Raw genomic sequence first — 23,752 nt, 5'->3', positions numbered from 1 at the left:
CCTGTTCTTTTTGCGGATACAGACTAACACGGCCGCTACTCTGATAACTTTTCTAAAAGATTTCTCAGGCTAGTTTTCTGCACAGGCTTTTTTAAAATTATGGCTGAGTTTTTAATTGCCCTAAACTCAGGAAATGTCAATGGGGTGATTTCAATGGGACTATTTGCTAATCTGCAAACCTGATACTTCTCCCCACTTCTAAGCAAAAAATTGAATTAAGAACAATTCAGATTATCATACTAATAAGACTTTACTACTTTTACAAAGTATATTGCAGTATATCTATTAATATACTAAAAAGTGTTGTTTATAAATATTTCACACTAGTCAAAATACATGAAAAACTACATTTTGTGATGCTGTTTCCTTTCTTGTCTTCACATTTGTTCTCATGTTTATTAATTCTCAAAATTAGGTAACACTCAATGGGTCTCTCATTTATTAGTGCTAACTAATGAGTATATACTGTATACATCATGGTGTTTGCTTTGTTTACTAAGAACAATACCTTAAACTCCATCTCAATTTTATAAGGTATTTTTATAAGAGTAATTCATATTTGTACTTTGATAGAAGATGCAAGGGCCGCCTGGTACTTTTGAAGAATTCTTACAGTCTCAGAAATTGGTGAGTAAAAATGCTTATTATTTTAACTACCCGTGTGTGTGTGTAGTGGAGTAAACAAGCAAGAACAAGGCCTTGAGCAAAAGACATATGAATATAAATATTGAAAACCAAGTTTTGAACATGGATTGTATTTCCCAGGCCCTTGGGCAGTGGAAACTAAGAGCTTTGTAGAAATGGCGAAACCTTCCAGAGAACAGCGCTTCTGTTGTTAACCTGCATTTTTTTCATAGATAGGCCGCGGAGGAAGTTTTGTGTCTGCTGTAGCAGTAATTCCTGTTGTATTGTGGAGGGCATGCTTGAGAGAGCACACTGACTCATAGCTTGTTTAAAATAGATGACCAGGCCACAACTTTATTACCGTAACAGCAAGGCCAAAGACAAAAAGTTCTGCCAACTGTGAAAGGGGGAATGATCAGTTTTGCTTATTTAGCCATTCTACCTTGTCTTGCGTTGATAAACTTGTAGGGGAGATTTTCCTGATCTCCCTGTAAATTCTACAAACTGTATACCACCAAAACATTCCATGTTAAGACTGATTACTAGTGATGCTTCAGCCAATCATCCATTCTTGTTTGGAGAGAGAGACCACTGCAGTGGACCTATATCTATTCGTTACAGAGGATGATTAGTTGGTATATGGGTGAAGCCTTCTTTGGGTTGAGTTAAAACCTCGTTTGAGACTGACAGATGTGAATTCACCCTTCAATTAACATAACTGTAAGGATAGACTCCCAGTGAAGAGAAAAGAAGTATGTGAACCCACCCAGGAGCTTTTGTTGAGTATTATTTTGGGGTTGGGTGGTGGGAGGCAGAACAGACATAAACCAGGGAAAGACTGAGGGAGAGGCAGCCTGAAAGAGCTGATGAAAGCACATTGGTTGACCTTGGAAGAAATCTGGGGCAAGGTTTTTGGGTTAGGGTGCACAGTGAAAAGAGTGCTCTTAGTGCTGTTAGCAAAGAAAGCTGTTTCCTGCCATTTGATTGCTTCTGCATTCAGAGACACAAAACTTCATACATTCTTTGTAAATATACAAAACTGCATGAAAGAAATACCTGACTATCACCACCTTTTCCTCCTAACTGCGACAACATAGTGGACCCCAAATTTTTGGCTAACCGCTCAGGTCAAAAGGGGCAACACTATTAACAGATTAGAACATGTCCATTGTTTACCGTGGGGTTGAACAGTGTCCAATCCTGGTATAGTCATCATCAATTTATTATGATTGTACGCTTTAGCATTTAGTCCCTGCTCCAGCATAGTACTTAATCCCATGGGTAATTTTAAATACTTCAATGGGATTACATGCTTGCCTAAAGTTAAGCACCAGTTTTAAGTGCTTTGCTGGACTGAGGACCTTAGTCCGTGCCTCTGCTTTCAGGGGCATGCACCACAGATGGAAGACAGTACTATACTTTCAGAGAACATAAATTACAAAGGACTTTATTTGTGTCCTTAGAACCATGATAACTCTTCTATGCATGATGTCTCCTTTTCAAACTAAAAAGTCCTAGTCTTGTTAATTAGTCCTTGTAAACCTCTACCCCGATATAACGGTGTCCTCGGGGGCCAAAAAATCTTACCGCGATATAGGTGAAACCGCGTTATATCGAACTTGCTTTGATCCACCAGAGTGCGCAGCCCCACCCCCCGGAGCACTGCTTTACCATGTTATATCCAAATTGGTGTTATATCGGGTCGCGTTATATCTGAGTAGAGGTGTATAAAGCCCTTCACCCAACATGAATTTGTTCTGCCCTTCTCTGGCCCATTCCTATTTTTTGCTGACTGTTGTAACCAAATGTGAGTGTGCTATTCAACATAAGAAGAAATTAGAGTCAAACAATGATGTCAAAATTAGAGGTCATTAAAATGAATAGGAAATGTGTGTTTGTACTGGAACTGCAGTGCATTGTAAAAATGTAAATGTCACATATGATTGATTCTTAATTTTATCTTAACATTTTTGATGATGCTTATGAGTAATTATTTTTAACGTAATTATTGCAGGATGATTGGCCAAGATTTCCGTTTCTAGATGAAGATCGTCCTTTGGTGGACAAATTAAGAAATGACTATTCATTTGATACTATTTCTAAGTTTCTGTATGAAAATGCTCCACTACAAATCAGCCGTGTCTCAGATTTGGAGAAGAGAATAGATGAATGCACAACTGAACTGAAGAAACATGCTGAAAAAATATTTTCTTTTCAGCAAAGACCAACAGAGGAAGATGACCATCGTGTTTCACTAGAGCAAAGTAATGGGCAATTATTTTAGTTATTACTACTGGGAATAATGGTTGAAAGGTCAATGAAGTAATTTAATCCATTTCCCAACGTTTAAATTCTGGCTTAGCCCTAGTGATTATGTTCCAGTTTTTGGAAATAGCTGTGAGAGTATGCTGTCTAGTATAGGGGAAGCGGGGGAGGAAAGCAGTGTGTATATATAGACAGAGAATTGGATAAAGATCCAGTGAAATAAAGTAGAATGAAACTTGCACAGTAGAAAATGATCATGCAGTGTTCAATAGGATTGTATCTTCATGTATAGCCTTGGGTAAGGAATGGTGCATAAGGTGTAGACTCAGGAGTAGTCCTGGGAAACATATATGCATATATATCACTGTAAGAGTAGCCCAGGGAGTCACTGTGCCTCAAAGAGGCATAATTCCTTTCTTGTTTCCTATACTTACAACAAATTACACTAACCTACACCAGTTCAGCTACATTGATGCACTGGGAATGTGGAGCCAAGGCTCTGCCATTTACCTGTTTTCCCAGTCCACCTGCTTCAGGGGGAATGGAGTAAATGAATACATACAATTCACCTACACAAAATATATGCATTCCTTTGGTGCAATCAGTGAGGCTCAGATAAGTGAACACAAAAAATACCCTCTGGCTGAGAGTGGATGAAAATGTTGTCCTTCGTCACCACAGTTGACTAGAACCTCAACTTTACATCTCATCTGAAAGACACTTCCAGCAATGCGTTGTCAGTCCATGCTGGGCCACTGGTTCAATAGTGAGTTAAAAAGGGGAGAGCCACATCTTGAATCATCAGCACCATGTCCTGTAGCACATTGGTTTTCCTTAGAAGTAGCTTAGCAGATTGTATCTTGAATTGCTATGGCTGCAGGGATATTATTATTGCAACTAAATAATTGTGTTTGGATATTTAACTAGATAAATAGAGATATGCCAGTACACATCAGCTGAGAATCTTGTCCAGTATTTATCTTTTATATTTACTATTTTATGAAATTTTGTATCTTGAAAATATTAGTAAACTGATTTCAGTATTGTTTTCTGCATTATGTATATATTGGGATCTCCTGGGAGATGTGGTCCTGATGTTGTAGATACAGTAGGATTGTCAATTGATTATTAATTTATCTGTGAGCTGAAATCTAATTATTTCTGCTTGGTTTCTTCACTGCAATGACAAAATACTCAATTCCATGTACATAGAAAAATGTTATTTTATTATTTTTGTTTTCTGATGAACACTCTCTGAATATTAGATATATTATTTCCTAAGATATATCCACACAATTATATATACATTCATCCTGATTTTTCAAAGTCTGGGCATTCTCATTATATCCTATTGGGCTACCTGATATACAATATATTATCATTTTCTTCAAATATGTTGATTTGTGAATTTCAGGACTTCAAGCACTCTAACTTTTGAAAAAAGTTTTGTTTTGTTTTCTCATGTACAATTGTTTTATTCATGTCTTCTTGCTTAATAGATCCTGAATTGGTTTGTTTGCTAAAATGTATTTTGAATTAGGCACTGCAATGACATTATTAGGTGCTAACAACAATAAAACTATGGAAAAACTGTTGAAAAAAAGCTTGCCACTTACTTAAAAGTGACTGAGTGGAGCCAGCCACTGAATCCCTAAAATTAGTCCCAAATCGGCAGAGTACTTGAGCATGTGCTTAACTGCTGTGTTCTGTTAAGTCAGAGACATTGTTCTGAAAAGCATTGTTTGACCCAAAAGTAATACACGAGAAGTTACAAATTATATCAAAGCAGATAGTTAACACTTCCTTCGCTGCAGCTAATGATACTTTTTGGAAGTGGTATTTTTTCTGAATAATATGTGGTAGTTGAGTTTTGTGGATCAAGAAAAATTATATGGGTACAAAGTATGAAGTAAATTTTTACATGGTGAAAATTCAGAAAAAGTTCATGTATGACAATTGATAACAAGCTCATGCTTCTCCCCCCACCCACCCCACCCCACCCCACCCCACAAGGATAATCTTCTGGTTAAGCATGAGCACTTAGGGTTTGTCTACACGGTGGGGTAATGTGTTTTATCGGGTTGTGATTTCTAAAGCTCACTAAAGTTTTACGCATTAAGTGGTTGACGTAGACCCTGTTAGTATGCTTTAAAAGAGCACTAGAAACCTTTGGTGTGCACCCGCAGGGTCTACATGGACCAGTTGATGCACAGCATGTTAGCGTGCTTTAGAAATCAAAGCCCCATAGAGTGCATTACCCCACCATGTAGACAAGCCTTTAATCACTCTGTGTCTCAGTCCTCTATTTGTAAAATTGGATTAATTCCTCGTGTTGGTATTGTAAGTCAAAAATCATTAATTGTAAAGAACTCATAAATACACAAAATTCCACAGCTGTGCAAACTCCCCCGAATGTCAGAAACTTAAAAGAAAGGTACCACTCTTAAGTCCTAGGGATGCACTCTCCTCTTCATTCCATCACATAAAGAACAAATAGGTGCACAATAGATGCAATTGGATAATGTGTTTTTTAAATTTATAAAGTGAATATGCCTGGAGGTGTTAGACATGGGCAATGATTCTTAACAGCAGTTTGCTCACAGTGTATTAAGCCATTACATTTTATTTAGTTAAAGTTTAACCCTTAACTTCCAGTTGCAAATGCATGTGTGCAGTGTTAAATTTATAATAAAAAGGAGCAAACTTAGGTCCTGATCCTGCAAAAACTTATGCATGAGCTTAACTTTGTATGAGTAAAGTACTGTACATACAAACGTCTTTGCAAGAATGAGACTTCAGCTTGTCACATCCTCCACAAATGTAGTTCTTAAACAGAAGATGAGGTATACAGAAAGGAAATGGGAGCCTACCATTCATCTCAAAGATGAGTCAGTAGGACTACACACTGCATAAAATTAAGCCTATTAATATTTGCACATTTGGAGCCTTAGTTTGGTCAAGATCTTGAATTTGTCCTGAAGCTGAAAAAACAGAACTGACTATTTTGTTGCTAATTCTTACTCTTTTTTTTTAAGCCAATGATACTCAACTTACTGATTCAGAAGAAATTTCAATTCAAACAGGCAAGATGAGGAAAACAAAGGTATACTATTTATTGAATTTTTTTTTTCATTCTGTTACAGGTTTAGACAGTGAAGACCAAATTTTCAAAGAGGCCTCTATCTTGCATCTTAGACTGAGATTGTGGTCCGCCCTATATGATCACACAGATAAAACTACTCAAAAATGTGATCGTTCTTTATATTGTCATACTATATTCTGTAGTGTAGATAAGACCTAAAGCCTTTGAGTGTCACAGGCCATGTTTTTCAATTTGAAGTCATACTTGGGCTATTTTAAGTTCTGTCTTGTAATATGTCATCAGCTGAAAGCGTTTTCCTTTATCTGAGAATACAAGATGTTTAATTCATGGTAAGAAGTGCATTTAACATTAGTTTTGAATGGTTTGTTTAAAACATTTTTCAGATTGTTAAATATATCGCTGAGGAATCAAGCAGAAAAAATGTAAAGGTAAGTTTGCTAAACATATAATAAAGTAGATTACAGTATAATATCAAACCAATATATTGTGTCAACACTGTCAATTTAGGGAAAGAAAGGAATACAGAATTAGGCCCCAAATATATATATTAAAGATTCAATATTATTTTTATTAATTATATACATTTAGATATACCACATAATGGAAAATCCAAATATGGTGTGAGTGTGTTGATTTAATTTGATTTAATTGACATGTCATGAATGAATACTTGGGGCTTAATTTTTGGTTTTCTCTAAGCTGTGCTTAATGAAGAACCTATGGGGGAAGCAACAGTAGCTTTGTGTCAGTTTTATATTCTCCTGATTCCTGGGGCTGTTTGGGGCTGCTCGTAGGCAGTGGGTAGCTAAGGCTAGAGGGGACTCAGTCTCCCCAAAATTGATCTCTGCCAGAAAAAGCCCCTTCACTACTGCTATGATGGAGGCTTAATTGGGTGCTAACTGCGTGAGCCGTAGCCCACCTAGGCCCACTCATGGATATGCCCCCGCTGAGCCTCTCTACCCCAAAAACATTTTCTTCAGCCACCTATGAGTCTGCTTCTGCTCCTGCCATAAGTTAAAGGAGCATTTAACCAAATCTGACTGGTAAGAGCACACAAGGCGCCACTGGGACAGCCAGGGATTCTGACTGCTCCATTTCAGGCATCAATGTGATTACTTACATAAGTAAAGTTAGTGATAGGTGTCAGTGTTGTGGAACTGAGCACTAAAATATTAACTGACTAAATTTCATAGAGATAATATGAAATGAGAACAGATGTAAACTTCTATCACAACACAATAATGTATTTATAACTGAGCTAATTTAAGTTAAGAAAAATATTACTGATACATCTAAAAATAGCAAATCAGGTTCTGTGTTCTTCTGAGACTTCTCTAAAGTTAAGGACCAAAACCTGCTCACATGAATTGCATGAGTAATTTTATTGACATCACTAGATCAGAACCCACTTAGCTCACAAGAGTGGTATTTTCTGCATAGAGTGGTAATATTTGCATTATACTATGAGTGCTATGTAAATGCTAAGCATTCTTCTTATTTTTATTTTGCTTTCTGTACTCTGAAATACAAACTGACCCACTTCCTGGCGTGAAATAAAAAACATACAGCATGTTCAAATTATATGAGGGTGATGTCAGGCAGAAGGAGAATTTCTTTCTTAGCTATGTCCATGGCCTCTGCTGGAACACTGTCTGTTATGCACTTGCCATACAGTTAACAGAATGACTCTGCAGTGACTAGCTTCAACAAGGAAATGAAGGCAGGGGCTGGGAAATAGCAAAATATGATCGCAAATTGAACTGCTGACTTAAATATAAAACCAAGCAAAATACCTTGACTGGGGTTTTACTCTATAGCTTATGGGGGGGAAGTAATTTTTGAGACAGAATCATAAGGATGCAAAACATTTATTAATGATCAGGCAGCAATTTCTTGCTGTACCTTGACTGATTTGATAATTGGACCTCTCATTGAGTCTGGACAATCAGAGAAAGTAATTGGTAAAGAAAATACTACTGAAAAAATGGGACTCCCAACAATGGAACATTTCCATTGTGGGTAAGTGTCTTCAATTTCACTTTAGAAAAAATATATGGTGGATACATTTGAAGTGATATGTTCTCAGCAAAAAAAGAGAAACTACAAGGAATGTAATAATTAGTAATTAAACATTTTTTCCTTTTAGAATTATAGATACCCAGGTTTCAAGTTAAAACAGCTTACAGAACTACCAAGACATTTGGAAGCAGCAAAACTTTGGGACTTGGTTATAAAAGCTCACAATTTCAAAGTATGTACACTTTACTCTAGTTTGCTAAATAGAAACTGCTAACATAAAATAGTGCCAGATCTTTATGGTTTATATCTTAAGTAAACATATATTTTAAAATGTTCATATTCCATTTTTTCTTTAGGTTTTTTTAATTCATGAAAGATGCCACACTGAGAAATCTAGACAGTGAAGTCCATTATTTATACACACAACTGGCTCACCTCAGGCAGCAGCAATGAACGTTTCCCCTCAAAGTTTTTTCTTGTGTCTCAAACCTGATCTATTATTATATTGGGGAAAAATACATTAAATTAACATTAGAGTTGCAAAGTTAAGCACTCAGTTAGTAAGTTCCAGATCTTCAAAGGTATTTAGGCACCTAACTCCCATTAAAATTAATAGGAGTTAGGCATCTTAATACCTTTAGGGATGTGGGCCAAAATGCCAAAATTAGGGTTGCCTATATAACCTTAATTCAGCCTCCTTCTGTATATGCATTATAGTATAGTTTTGAATTACATGATCACGTGGTATTTTTGCACAGGATCCATCTCTCATTCAATCCACAGGATGGACAGTGCTCAAGGAATGAATCAGGCCTGTGTAGTGCATGAGGCTGTTGTCTACAGGACTCCTGCTGTGAGGATCCATGGACCTGGAACCCAGGTCTGCAGGCTCCTGTGTGGCTCCCTTGTCCACACAGCCAAACCACAGGTCTGGTGAAGCAGGGAACAGCAGCCAATGAGCCCTATGGGTTCAAGCTCCACTGGATGTCTCACCCATAGAGGTCCTGACTGGCAGAGCCTACTGCATTCTCTAATTGTCCTAGGGAGAACATCTGGAGGCTGTTTGTGCAACTAGGTGGATTTCCCGCTTGCTGCTGCAAACAGACCCTTGATACATTGCCTCACTGCTGGTTTCTGGCCCCAGTCCTGCTCCTGATGCCAAGCCTTGCTTCCGGTTCCTGGTCCCCTGCTCTGCTCCTAACTCCTCAGGCTGCCTTTGTTCCTGGTTCCCTGCTCCATTATTGCATCTTGCCCTGCCTCCGTTTTACTAACCGTACTTTGGCTGACTCACTTGGCTCTGACATGGTGCAACTCATTGACCTCGATTCCAACCTTGACTGCTGCTTCTGGCCTTGAACGCTCTAAACTGAACTCAGACCATGTCCATTATAACCATGGCCCTGGCCTCTTCCCCCACCCTGTAGGTGGGATCCTGATACCTGCCTAGCTGTGAGAGGGAAGTGAGAATGACCACACTGGGAAACACCACTTAAGCTACACAGAGTGATTGGATTATCAGAGGGATTCTGTTAGAAGCTGATGAGTTGTAATTCAGGTTCCTGCATCCCATTGCATTACTAGCGCAGCAGCACGCAAGCTTTGGTGTGTATGTGTTAAAGTTCCCTTATACGCAATCTAGCTCAAATTTAAAGCACCACTTATGTTGAGCTGGAGGTTTGTGTTTGTGTACAGGAATCAGGTTAGGGAAAAACTTGAGTTACACCCCAAGCTAATAGGTCAGTTAAGACAAGCCCTCTGTTTCTTCAAAAGATTGTGCACATAGATTCTACTCTCGGTGCGCACCCATCTTGTACAAAATGGGATTCTTTCGGGCAGTAGTGCCCAATAGGACTGTGCCTGCTAGATGTCCTTGCACCTCCCACTCAAGAACATAAAAGGCAGAGTGGTCCCTGCTATCCCTCAGTTCCTTCTTAATTCCTGTGGCAGCAAGAAGGAACCCCTCCAGAGTCCACTTGCTTCTTGGTGCTAGTGTTAGTTATTATTGTTAATTAGTTAGTTCTCAGTTAATAGTTTTAGTCTTTTTGCCTGTTGGCACCAAAACCAGATTTTGTGTGTGTGAGAGATTTAATTTATTGGCTAGACTTCTCCCCTCCATCCATTAGAGGAGCTCTAACAATATGGAAGAAACAAAATTCCCAGGGTTCAAAATCTGCCCTACATGTGAAGCTTCAATGCCACTTACCAGCAGACTCTCCAGCTGCCTCTTTTGTTTAGAAGAGGATAAACAAAGGTAGAGAATTGGTAGACAAGGTCCCAAGGGAAAGAAAAAGAAGTTCAGGACAGCTGGCAGTTTCTCAACGGGACAGCATTAAAGGCATAACAGCAAACTATCCCAAAGCAGAGTAAAGATAGGAAGAAACAAATATAGCTGTATCAGGAGCTCTTTAAATACCTGAAAATCAAAAAGGAATCCTACAAAGAGTGAAAACAAGGACAAATTGCTAAGGATAAGTACAAAAGAAGAGCACAAGCATGGAGACAAAATCAGAGAGGCATAAAATGAGTTACAACTAGCAAGGGACATAAAAGACAATAAAAAGATTCTATAAATGCATTAGAAGTAAGATGAAGGAAAGTGTAAGTCCATTACTTAACAGGGAAGGAGGGGTACTAACAGATGAGGCAAAGAGGAGGGTGCAAGTGTTTACGAATACCTACACCATCTCTGACAGATGTTTGTCTAGCGTGTTCTTAAAAGCTTCCAGTGACAAGAACTATACAACCTTCCTTTTTTCCCTATTATCTAATCTAATTCATCCGTAGACTGTAATGGGAGGGGCAGAGTTATAACCTTTTATAACCCTTTGAAGACTTATCCCAAATAAGTGTTTAGGTCAACTGTAATTCTTTGAATAGCTGGTAATAACTTTTACAAAAAAAATTATAGTGCTGTATATTTTGAGGGACTGAACATTACTTTTAACGTTAATATTTCACTACCAGCCTTCAACAAGATGTTTAGATTCAAAATATACAAATTTTTTACTTTTTAAAAAATTACTTATGTATGCATATGTTTGGCACACAATGCTGTCAGAAAGCCTGCTATATAGACCCAAAAATGACTTGGACAGTTCAAAAACCATAATTTTAGTACCACCCCCAACTCCAAAAAGTCTGTTCTTTGTCATTCTGACACTACTTTACCTTCAGCAAATGACAGGAAATTAATAGCTGCCATAATAAATAAACCTGACACAGTCAAAATGCATGAATTCCAGAAAAATTCAGTACATAAATTACATAATATTTACAATTCCTCAGTTATCAGATAGTAACAGATTTAATAACTGCTTCAAAAATTTAACTTTAGAAATACAATTTGTGTAATGTAGTACTTTATAATAACAGCCTCATTTTGAAAAAAAATGTAGAAGTCTGCAATTGCATTCTACATAAGCATATTGAAAAAATACCATTATGTGAGTTTTAAAGTCTTTTTATGGCATTAATTGTAATATTTTAGGGCCAGGTTCAGTGGCGTTGGAACAGTTTTTATAGTGGGGGGGCTGAAAGACATTGAACAAAACTGAATGCCTTGTGTATGATAGAAACCACTTCAGTCCAGAGGGTGCTGCCACACCCCCAGCACCCTAGTTCCAGCACCATTGGCTAATGTGTGCCTTGCCCTGTAGAGCTACCCACCAGGACAATCCTAAAACCTCACTAATACTTCTGCACAGGGGCCATGCACAGTTCATAATTTCTGCCTGTTACCTGATGCAGAGGGGAATAAATGGAACCTATATCTGAATCTGCTTTATTGATTTGGCTAGCTACTCTTATTCTCTGAGGTATTGTTTTTAAATTGCCATTGTGTTGAACTCATTTTTAGGATTCAAATGCAAAGAACACTACCTAAGGCCTCACTAATTTTGTCAGGTTTCAGAGTAGCAGCTGTGTTAGTCTGTATCCGCAAAAAGAACAGGAGTACTTGTGGCACCTTAGAGACTAACAAATTTATTAGAGCATAAGCTTTCGTGGACTACAGCCCACTTCTTCGGATGCATACAGAGTGGAATAAATATTGAGGAGATATATATACACACATACAGAGAGCATAAACAGGTGGGAGTTGTCTTACCAACTCTGAGAGGCCAATTAAGTAAGAGAGAAAAAAAAAAAACTTTTGAAGTGATAATCAAGATAGCCCAGTACAGACAGTTTGATAAGAAGTGCGAGAATACTAATTTTGTGTATCTCAGTTTTTGAGTGCCAAATTAGAGACACTTAGGACCTGAGTTTCAGATATGCTGAATATCTGTAATTCCAGTCAAAGCCAATGCAAGCTGCAAATGCTTGGCACTTAAGAATATCAGGCTTTCGTTGTATCCACTTGAGTACCCCATGTTGTACCCAACATAGTGGATAATTTTGAAAGAAACTGCTTCTCTTCAACTTAAAGCTAAGCATTTTCCTCTTGAGGTTTTTTCCAAGTGTTTGCTGAAGCTAAGGCATTTTTCTACTATCTGCTGGATTTTGTTATGAAGTGCACCACTTGCGCTCTTTAACTTTTCACATTTCTACAGTCTGAATAAATAAATTTAACAAAAAGTTTGTTTCAACAGGGAGAAGTTTATAAAGTTTGGAGAAAGTTGTTTCTCTCAGAAGCATCTATTGCTGTTTTACAGGATTGTTTTTGGTGGTGGTTTCTTCAAAAGTTTAAGGTATAAACATATAACAAAATTATTCTTACATGTCTTCTAATCAAATGTATAAAATAACAATTTCTTGTTTTACAAAGTCATGATCCATAGATTGAATAGATACTTCAGCAGAAGTAGGCCCAGAATGAAACATCTAACTTTAATCTGATCTCAGAGGACAAACATTTTACTTGTGAAGAGCCATTTAAGACAGAAGGTTTATATCACTGAATAATAAAATAAAACTTTAAGCCAGAATTGACTGTTTACTTTAGCTTTGCTTACTTTGTTTAATGATGCTAAGATTTATGCAAGATTTTGAAATAATTAAATATAAGAACATAAAGCAAAAATATCACTACTTTTGTTACCTGACACTATCAATATGTACATAACTGAGGAGCCAAGGGAAAATATTCATACAGTGCATGACTGTGCTTGTGAGCTACCCTTGACTCAGTACAGTGCTTCAGCCCAACATTTAAGGTGGTGCTTAATAGGGATGGATTAAACCCGTGCTTCAAATTAAGCATGTGCTTAAGTGCTGTGCCAAATAAGAGCTTTTGCAACAAATTAAGAAAACTGTTAATTTAAAGGGGGAAAGAATACAGCAAAATGTAAAATTACTTTGGGAATATGAATAACAGTGTTGTTCCTGATATCGTCAGATTAAATGCTACAGGAAATTGCTAATGCCACAGTTCAACAGGGTATTTAAGCACATGTCTAATTTTAAACATGTAAGTCATTATATTATCTGTAGTGGAATTGCTCGCATGCATAAGTACCCTGCTGAGTCGGGGCCTAAATTCTGACCATCATCATGTTAATTCATAACTATTTCTGATTTTATGTTGATTTTTCCTTTTAAGCCTAATCAAGAAGATCAAGATTACTTGTTTGACAGAATTGCAGACAGCTTTGTATCACTTTTCCTGTGTGTCCCCAGTGATACTAAAGATGCTTTTTTTCAGGTAATGGTATGGTAACATATGAGTTGCAATGATTAGTTATTTAAGTTTGGCAAGTTTTTAAAGCTCTTTTTCTTCCTCCTTGTACATGGTGTGGAAAAATGCATTAATTTCATGGAAATTGGTATGGCAGAGGGAAAAGCCATACAGAGACAAGCTCCCCCACTCACATAGACACAAACATTCCCTTGCTTAAACAATACATGTTTTGGGAGAGATGTATAGGGGGTTTCTGGCTGAACAAAAGGAAATAGAAGTTAGGGAGCAGCAGCTGCCCAGGGAAAATTTTCAAAAGTACCAGAGGCCAAAAGATCAGACTTTTAAAGGGATTTAGGCACCAAAAGAGGTAAATTGATGCCTAAGGCCACCATGTAGGTACTGCTGACATTTTCAAAGCTACAGCTCATGTGCCACCTAATCCCTTTAGCTGCCTCGGTACCTTGAGCACCTAAGTTTCTGCTGGTAAGCATTTACAAAGCAATCTGGGGCTAGGTCTACACTACCCGCCTGAATCGGCGGGTAGAAATCGACCTCTCGGGGATCGATTTATCGCGTCCCGTTGGGACGCGACAATCGATCCCCAAATCGGCGCTCTAACTCCACCAGCGGAGGTGGTAGTAAGCGCCGCCGACAGAAAGCCGCAGAAGTCGATTTTGCCGCCGTCCTCACAACGGGGTAAGTCGGCTGCGATACGTCGAATTCAGCTACGCTATTCACGTAGCTGAATTTGCGTATCTTAAATCGACTCCCCCCTGTAGTGTAGATGTACCCTAAGTTCTGCTGCCACCCAACAGCTAACAAGCTGCTCAGAGCAGTAGCTGAAGCAGAAGCCCTGAAGTGGGATTTTTGAAGTAGGAGAGAGAATGCTTACCTCACCTCCAGGGCCTTATCCTGTAGGTGTGCTTTAAGCACACCTGTTACCTGCCAGACTCTGCAGCAGGTAGTCTAGATGCAGGATACTGATAGATGGCAGCATATTTTTGTGGGGGGGGACACAACACAGCACCTGCACAAAAAACATTCAGGGCACAGGGACATATAGAGCCAGCATGAGAAAGGTATCTAAATGAGCAGGAGAGAGAGAGAGAGAGCATTTTGGCAGGTAGGGCATGGGTTACCTAAGCAGCTGACCTGGCATAGATGGCTAACTACAGGAGAGGGTTTTTAAGTCTGAGATTCTGAGCAGAGATCAGCTGCTTAGATGCCTAAACTCTGCCTTCTCCCTGCTCTTTCCTCTGCATTTCACTACTGGCTTCTGAAAATCCCTTTCTTAGGTGCCTAACTCTCCGTATGTGTTGTATGAGGAGCCTGGGTGCCAAACTCAGTGCTGTGAATACCACTGGGTGGCAGGGCTCGTAGGAGTTAGGCTCAGTGTTGCAACACCTAAGTCCCCTTTGTGAATCTAGCCTTGAAGGACTTTTGAAAATGTTACCTTATGTAGCATACTCCTACTGAAAAGCACAATACAAATTTCTACTAAATCACATGTAAGTTAATGCTGAGGACGTAATTATCAACTTCTTGAGCTAAAGGTCATCTACTGGACCTTACAAGAGGGGCTGCACCCTTCCTTAGGATTAATAGGGCAATTAAAACTAAACTGTCAATTATCTAATATTAGTTAAGCATTTTGAGATCCTCAGATGACACACTATATACTCATATTCTCCTCCTCATATAGGAGTTATGTGGATTTTTTCATTAATTTATGTGAGGTTCTCAGATACTGTGGTGAGCACAAAAGAACATCCAATAAACTAAGACTTACTCTTGATTTTCCTGCCAGTAATTCTGACTCTGAGAGGCTGTGGCATTTGGAACTCCTCCAGTGTGGGGCTGCATTTAAGCTATTACTAGGCTATTTCGTCATCATTCACTCTGTATATATGACAAACAATTTACTCTGGCTAGACTTTTCCTGTTGGTGTGTCTATTTGGGAACCCTGTAGCCACAAAGTGGTACAATCAACCAGGAGAAAATAGTCATTAGGTCTAAAAATGCCATGTGCAAGTCCACGAGGTGTTGTTCTGGGTGGGGTCTTGCCTCCCACTCACAAGGAGGAATTAAAAGTAGAGATAGTTACATGTATATTTGTATGGTGTAAGTGTTTAGTATGCAACATATATTATGATATTGCTTGGACCAGAATCCAGATATGTGCTAGCATTTAAAATTCAGATTGATATGTTGCAGCAGCTGTGTTTTTATTCACCCTGCATGACAGATATGAAATTTAAAATAAACTCCTAGGTTTAAATTATTAAAACGAAACATTTGCATAGTATTTTCTTATGAAAATGTTATCTGAATAGACTTTTTTAGCATTATAAAAATGCTGATATGGTGCTAAAGTTAGTCTGCACATATCTGAACCTACATATTCTAGGTAGAGAAAACAGAGCAATGTGGGTGTGGGTGAGAAAGAAAGAGAGAGGAGAGTGACAACTTCTAATGTTAGAACAACATGCTGGCAATCTGAAATTAATACCTGGCTCAAACAATATGTGACCAATGAAATGTGATCCTAAAATAAACATGGCAAAATTTTCAAAAATGCTTATTTTTCATTACATATAGTGATTACTTAAACCTTAAGCAATTTTTTTTAATTCCCAATTCACTCATCCATGCTTCATTTGAGCCCATAATGACTCATTCAGAGATTATAAATGTAGTCTTTTGGAATCAGCATTTTACAATTCTTGTTCTAGCTGCCAACCTTGACTTGTACCCTTTTTCAGCAAGGTATTGACCATTACACCTGCTATTATATTTGACAGATATTTAATATTTCATACAAATAATAAAGACAAACTATTTTTGAAAGTATTAGTTCAATGATTACTGCATTTCGCTTTAATTTTTTTATGTAAACAAAATTATAACTATAGTAAAATTAGTACTAAGCTCTTTTTTAACCTTATAATTATTATATTCAGTTTAATTCTTATTTTGGCAGGTGTATCCTGATTGTTTGTCACAAGTCATCTATGTTGCTTTCTGTGAAGCATTTCCAGAATCCAGTAAATCTTTTGATGATGCATTTAAAGATGGACTAGTGGATTTAATTTTTCAGTGGGTATCAGGTACTGTTAGTTAATTTAAATACATTTTTGAAATGTATTATATTAGGATTTCCAGATTTCTTTCCCTCATTTAGAAATTATTACTTTTACCCCATTAGTGGTATTTAATAATAATAATCTATTACAAGAAATCCTATTGTCAAAGATGCTCTTCTGAGTCTGGAGCATTAATATCTCAAATTCCAACTCTTGGTTAGAGAATGGAAAGCAATTGGTGGTAGACTGGAAAACAAATGGAGATAATTTGAGCTGATTGTTCATCATCATCTCTGTGGAACAAATGTTCTTACTTATTTAAGGAAACAATTAACCTCGACCTGACTGAGGAAAAATTTAAGTCAATTATTTTGTAGCTGCATGTAACTCAGTACGTTTCCACTTGCACCTTAGCTAATTGGATTTGTGAAAGCTTGTCTAGAACCTTTAGCTTTATTCATTAATGAAATTATAAATTCATTTCTTATTAATTTTAAAAGTTAAGGTTACTTAATGTTTAATGGTACTTTAAGATGCCTCAGCATTATAGAATTTGAGGTTTTGTGAGTGGGTATTAACCTTAGAAATTAAATTTTCTTGCATAATGCCAGCACTTAACATATTTAACGTAACACATCTGACCTTACAAGCTATCATCAAATCTGTAATCTCTGCCTCATTGCAAAGATCTGGGAACTGTTTTATTTATATATATATATATATTCTATACCTGTAAAAATATTTAACTTTTGCAGAATTAGCCAGCAATTGTATAATGATCTAATGATCTCCAGGTATATGTATCAATGTCTCCTTATCGGTGAGCTGCAGTCTGTGCAGTGCACCATTAGGGTTGCCAACTTTCTACTCACACAAAACTGAACACCCCTGCCCCGCCTCTCCTCCGAGGCCCCGTCCATGTCCCGCCCCTTCTCTGAGGCCCTACCCCCGCTCACTCCATCCCCCACTTTGTCGCTTGCTCTCCCCACCCTCACTCACTCGCTCATTTTCACCGGGCTGGCTCAGGGGGCTGGGTTGCGGGAGGGGTTAGAAAGTGAGAGGCTGGGGGTGCAGGCTGTGGGGTGGGGCCAGGGATGATGGGTTTGGGGTGCAGGAGGTAGTTCCGGGCTGGGGGGTGGAGCCGAGGGGTTTGGAGTATGGGAGAAAGCTCCAGGCTGAAGCAGTGGTTTGGGGTGTGGGAAGAGGTACGGCCACTGGGCATGGGGGTGCGGGTTCTGGGGTGGGGCCAGAAATGAGGGGTTCAGGGTGTGGAGGGGACTCCAGGCTGGGGCAGGGGGTTGGGGTGTGGGGGAGTGAGGGCTCTGGCTGGAGGTGCAGGCTCTGATGTGGGGCCGGGATGAGGGATTTGGGGTGCAGGAGGGTGCTCCAGGCTGGGACCAAGGGGTTCAGAGGACGGGAGGGGAGCACGGGGGGAGGGGCACCGTAGGCCAGATGAAATTAACCACGGGGTTGGATCCGGCCCATGTGCCCTAGGTTCTCTAGCCCTGCCCTACACATAGGAGCTGGACGGGGGACATGCCGGCTGCTTCTGGAGAGCTGCGCGGAGCAGAGGCTAGGAGGGTGCTTGCCAGCCACGCCGCGCTGTGCTGCCAACCAGACAGTCAACAGCCTGGTTAGCAGTGCTGAGTGGAGCCGCCAGGATCCTTTTTTGACCAGGTGTTCCAGTCAAAAACCGGACATCTGGTCACCCTATGCAGCATGCTGACTCTTTCTCTGTGACCCTGTGTGAAGGGAATATTCAGGAAGAATCTGTGGTGAGCACAGCAATGCAGCAAGAATGCAAAATCTTCAGGCCATGATTGAAAAAGAAACTATTGTGTGAATATTGGAAAAGAAAGAAGGCAGAGACAGACAACGTGAATTATCTCTGTTGGAGGGAGCACTAGAACATCTTCCCCATTAATTAATCTTAAATGTCCTGTGAAAATACTTGGAACTGGAAAGCCTGGGGTGAATGCAGTTTATTCCCTTTTCCAGGAGCAATTTTTTTCAATTTCTATAAAGATTATTACAGGAACCAAGCTTGTCTGGTTTGATAGACGTTCTTTGGCAGCAGAATTTGATTTTGAAATTTTTATTATTAATGTCTGCATGGTCTATTACCAAGGTATAATAATAATAATAGATTTTATTTGCTTTTAATCAACATCCAGACATAGATGAACACAATACATTGAGGAAGAGAGATTTTTTTAAAGGAAATCATGCTTTACCAATCTATTAGAATTCTTTGAGGGGGTAAACAAGCATGTAGACAAGGGTGAGCCAGTTGATATAGTGTTGTTGGACTTTCAGAAAGTCTTTGACAAGCCTCCTCACCAAAGGCTCTTAAGCAAAGTAAGCAGTCATGGGATAAGAGGGAAGGTCCTCTCATGGATTAGTAACTGGTTAAAATATAGGAAATGAAGTGTAAGAATGAATGGTCAGCTTTCACATTGGAGAAGGGAAATAGCGGGGTCCCCTGAGGATCGTTCTGAGACCTGTGCTGTTCAACATATTCATAAATGATTTGGAAAAGCAGGTAAACAGTGCGGGCACAGTAACAGAGTTTGCAGGTGAAGATAATTAAGTCCAAAGCTGACTGTGAAGAGTTACAAAGGGATCTCATAAAACTGGGTGACTGGGCAACAAAATAGAGATGAAATTCAATGTTGATAAGTGCAAAGTAATGCAATGTAATCCCAACTATACATACAAAATGATGTTAGCTAAATTAGCTGTTACCACTCGAGAAAAATCTTGGAGTCGTGGATAGTTATCTGAAAATATCTGGTTAATATGCTGTGGCAGTCAAAAAATCTGGCAGAATGCTAGGAACCCTTAGGAAAGAGATAAATAATAAATGATGTTAGCTAAATTAGCTGTTACCACTCGAGAAAAATCGTGGAGTCGTGGATAGTTATCTGAAAATATCTGGTTAATATGCTGTGACAGTCAAAAAATCTGGCAGAATGCTAGGAACCCTTAGGAAAGAGATAAATAATAAAACAGAAAATATCATAATCCCTCTATATGTATAAAGCCATGGTATGCCCACACCTTGAGTACTGCGTGTAGTTCTAGTCACCACATCTCAAAAAAAGATATATTAGAATTGGAATAGGTACAGAGAGGAGCAACAAATATTATTAGGGATATAGAGGAGAGATTAAAAAGACTGGGGCTGTTCAGTTTGGAAAAGAGATGACTAAGGGGGGATATGATAGAGGTCTATAAAACCATGACTGGTGTGGAGAAAACAAATAGTGAAGTGTTATTTACTCTTTTACCTAACACAAGAACTCAATAGGCAACAGGTTTAAAACAAATACTAAAAAGTACTACTCACACCACACAGTCAACCTGTGGACTCATGGTCATGGGATGTTCTGAAGGCCAAAAGTAAAACTGGGTTCAAAAAAGAATTAGATAAGTTCATGGAGGATAGGTCCACCAATGGCTATTAGTCAGGATGGGCAGGGACACAATCACATGCTCCAGGTATCCTTAACTCTGACTCCCAGAAGCTGGGACTGGATGACAGTCACAAATCTGTCAGTGGTAGGGTAGGGCACCCCCTTTGGGTTATATGGGGAGTGCACATGCTTGAATCCAATTACTCCATCCCCACCCCAGTGGGTGCTGTGGGGCATCTTTTTAGCAGGCTGGCAACCTTCCAGATGGGGACTCTTCACTGTCAAGTCCCTTCTCTATGTCCCTTGTGATGCCACCAAACATCCCATAGTCAGCAAAACAGGTTAAACTAAAGAAAAACTTGTAAGCAGGTCCCTCCAGGATATGGGACTCTGGGAGTATCAAGGTCCACTTCAGAGCTCACTGGGCCAGTTCAAGCCTCTGTTCTTTTCCCCTTCTACTCAGGGGTTCTGCACCCTCCTTCTGCAAGGGCAGGGGCTCAGTAGGCTGTCTGTCCTCTCTCCAGGGCTGGAGAAGCTGAACAGTTTGTTCCTTTCCCAGGGTTGCCCCCATCTGAGTGGAGTTCCCTCTCTTTTAGCTCCTCCTCCAGTCTTGGCATGATTTGCAGCAGCAGCATGAAAGGGCCAATCCAGCTCCTTATCCCTTCCATGCTAGTCGGGGTTTATATACACTGTCACATAGGGACTGGATCATCCATAATTGCCATGTACTGTTCATTCATAGAATATCAGGGTTGGAAGGGACCTCAGGAGGTCATCTAGTCCAACCCCCTGCTCAGAGCAGGACCAATCCCCAGACAGATTTTTGCCCCAGATCCCTAAATGGCCCCCTCAAGGATTGAACTCACAACCCTGGGTTTAGCAGGCCAATGCTATCCCTCTCCCCAAGGTAACAAGTGAAAGGGGCATTTTTGACTCCTCCCCTCCTCAGTGTCCCCTGGGCTGGAATTCTACATTCCACAGGGCCAAATAAGTGGATAAAGCCACAACCTCAGCATATCTCCTCTCAGCACTGCCCTATAAGTACTGCATGCTAACCAATTGCGCCACTGGAGCATTCCTTCTGAAGCCTCTTGCATTGGCCACTGTGGGAAGACAGGATACTGGGAGACTACTAGATACTGACAGACCATGGGTCTGACCCACTACGGCCATTCTTATGTTTTTAGACTGAACTTCATCTGGACTATTGACTATATATCAGATGCAGACTACTTTAGCGCTTATTTGTTTACATTTTAGCCAATGTGGGCTTCACTGACATGTGCATTGGCACTGTGTGATAAACATTGCGCTGCTGATAAACAGTAGAAATATATTTTATATACCTATAAAATGCCAAAAATGTTTTTCTCTATATTTCCCCCCTCTATTGAAAAGCATTGTTTTTCAGGCAAAAATTACTTTGATCTACCAGGAGACAAAGAGAAAATTACTCAGAGAAAAAAAATGCATTAAAAATCTCATTTTAGGAGGTCTCTGCACACCAAGGTCACAGTCTACCACTCCTCTCTGCATATGCTGTTTTACCATGGCAGGACTCCTTAGCAGTCAGAATAATGTGCTGTGGATTATATTTTTATTGCTTCTCTGGGCAAGAACAAAGTTAATTCCCAGTGAGACCTTGCTGCTCACAGCAGCATACATGTTAACCTGCTGAGGGATAAATGTGCACCATAACTCCCAGATGGGTCTTGCACTGGCACGAGCTAGTTAAACCCAAGAATCTAGCTTGTAATATGTGTCTACTGTAAATAGACAGTGGGCAGAGTTATCAAGAATTCAGTCGGACCAAATGCCAAAAGATAACTAGAAGACCACTGCTGTGGCTTGGATTCCATATATTTCTGGAAATACTGAAACGTTTGGGTTAGAGGCAGTAAAACACTACTGGCAAGGAAATAGAAAGCCACCGAATAAAGCAAATTATACATCCCTTCCAGGATAACTTGCAGCCTTAACAAAATCTTTCATTGTAAATGTTTTGTAATGTCAAATTACCAGAATGGGAACAACTACAAAATAAAGGTATTTCTCCTCTCATGAAATATAATTTAAGATATCCATACACAAAATCAAGTGGAAAAGGAAGTTAACAAAAATAGTAAATTAAGATAATGAAATGAAAACAAAATATTGAATAGTAAAATGAGCATTCAAGGTCCAAACCTGGAAAGAAAGACTGTTTTAAAAAAAATAACACTACTCAAGCAAGTGAAAGTCTAGCTTGAGCCACAACAAACTTTGTTTAAATTAGCCATGTGTCACCAAATACATGAATTTTAAAGAAGATGTGCATTTCAAAACTCTTGAAGAAAAACTGACACTACTATTCCTAATTCGACTGCAGATGGTAAAATGCATGAGCATTGGTTGTGCAGTTAGAGCAACACTGCTAAAGACCAGAATACTTGGTAAAACCCTCTAAACACTTTCATAAAATGGTAATTAAGAAAATAATATTGTTATTCCAAAGGCTGACATAAATTAAGAATCTCTGTTAATTGCATAAAAATAAATAATAACCTGCACAAAATCAAACCCTGAGCCTGATCTTGCAAGCACTCATGCCTGTGCTTAACTTCAAGAATGTGAGAATTCCTAGGGAAGTTAGAGCGATTGCTTACTATTTTAAAGTTAAGCACGTGCATAATTGTTTGCAGATTAGGGACCTGAAAAGGAATCAAAAGTCTTAACTTCATTTGAAAGGATAACATGTTTGGTATAGGATAACTTTCAAAAGTAACACCAATTACTTCTTTCTTTTTCTAAAGTTAACTTATGCTTTTCAGGTCTAAAGCCACAGAAATTTGCTTGGAAGAAATGGAATCTAGATGGCCTGAAGAAGCCCACAGTAAATAGTAGCAAGAAAGATACTGTTACCAAGGCACCAGTTAAGGGATCTGGCAAATCCAAAGCAGTCATTGAAGCTTGTGAGTATTTTTTAAATGCACAGAATGCATTGCAGCATGAATAGCTGAATGGAACATACAGAACTTTGCAAAGTCTAATATAATTGTCAACAGAAATCATTATTCACACTTCCATTTTATTTTGTAAAGGGTATCCAAATGAAAAAATTATAATAATTTGGAACTTTTGGATTGACTCATACATATATCTTGCTGTTTTGCTGATATTTGCATTTAGAGAAATCAGTAAAGAAAAAAATGAATGTGAATGTCAAATACTTAAAATAGCTGCTGCTATGAGGGCTCCATATGGCCATTCATCTATTGTGCAGAGATCCCTTTCTCCACTTCATCCAGTGGTACATGAGTCTTCCTCTTACTCCTTCTTGCTGCCTGGCTCCTATTTCCACCATTCCCCCTACTGTTACCATTTCTTCTCCTTGCTCCTGGTGGACCAGCTCTTTCACCACTCCATGTCTTTCTTGCAGGGCCGGCTCCAGGCACCAGCTAAGGAAGCAGGGGCTTGGGGCAGCCAATACAAAGGGACGGCACTCAGTCTGATATTGGGGTGGCACGTCCGGGTCTTTGTCGGGAATTCGGCTGTGGGTCCCTCAGTCCCTCTCTTCCTCTTTGAGCTGCTGCCGAAGGGGAAGAGAGGGAGTGAAGTACCCGCCGCCGAACTGCCACCGAGGAA

The 23,752-nt window shown here is 39.2% G+C and overlaps 1 protein-coding gene across 1 annotated transcript; it reads left to right on the top strand.

The window, feature by feature from the left end:
* Nucleotides 1-479: 479 nt before the first annotated feature.
* FAM227B (family with sequence similarity 227 member B) lies at nt 480-23,123 on the top strand. The gene is made up of 9 exons (XM_034784894.1): nt 480-627; nt 2,639-2,888; nt 5,925-5,992; nt 6,376-6,420; nt 8,139-8,243; nt 12,601-12,699; nt 13,551-13,652; nt 16,610-16,736; nt 22,939-23,123. Exons 1-9 carry the CDS (start codon nt 577-579, stop codon nt 23,121-23,123), a joined length of 1,032 nt encoding a protein of 343 aa, XP_034640785.1. The 5' UTR covers nt 480-576.
* The last annotated feature ends 629 nt before the right edge of the window (nt 23,124-23,752 follow it).

This window comes from Trachemys scripta, chromosome 10, assembly GCF_013100865.1.
Source record: "Trachemys scripta elegans isolate TJP31775 chromosome 10, CAS_Tse_1.0, whole genome shotgun sequence".
NCBI classification, from domain to species: domain Eukaryota; kingdom Metazoa; phylum Chordata; order Testudines; family Emydidae; genus Trachemys; species Trachemys scripta.
Note: the sequence above shows the minus strand (reverse complement) of the source record. Positions and strands in the feature narration are given on the sequence as shown.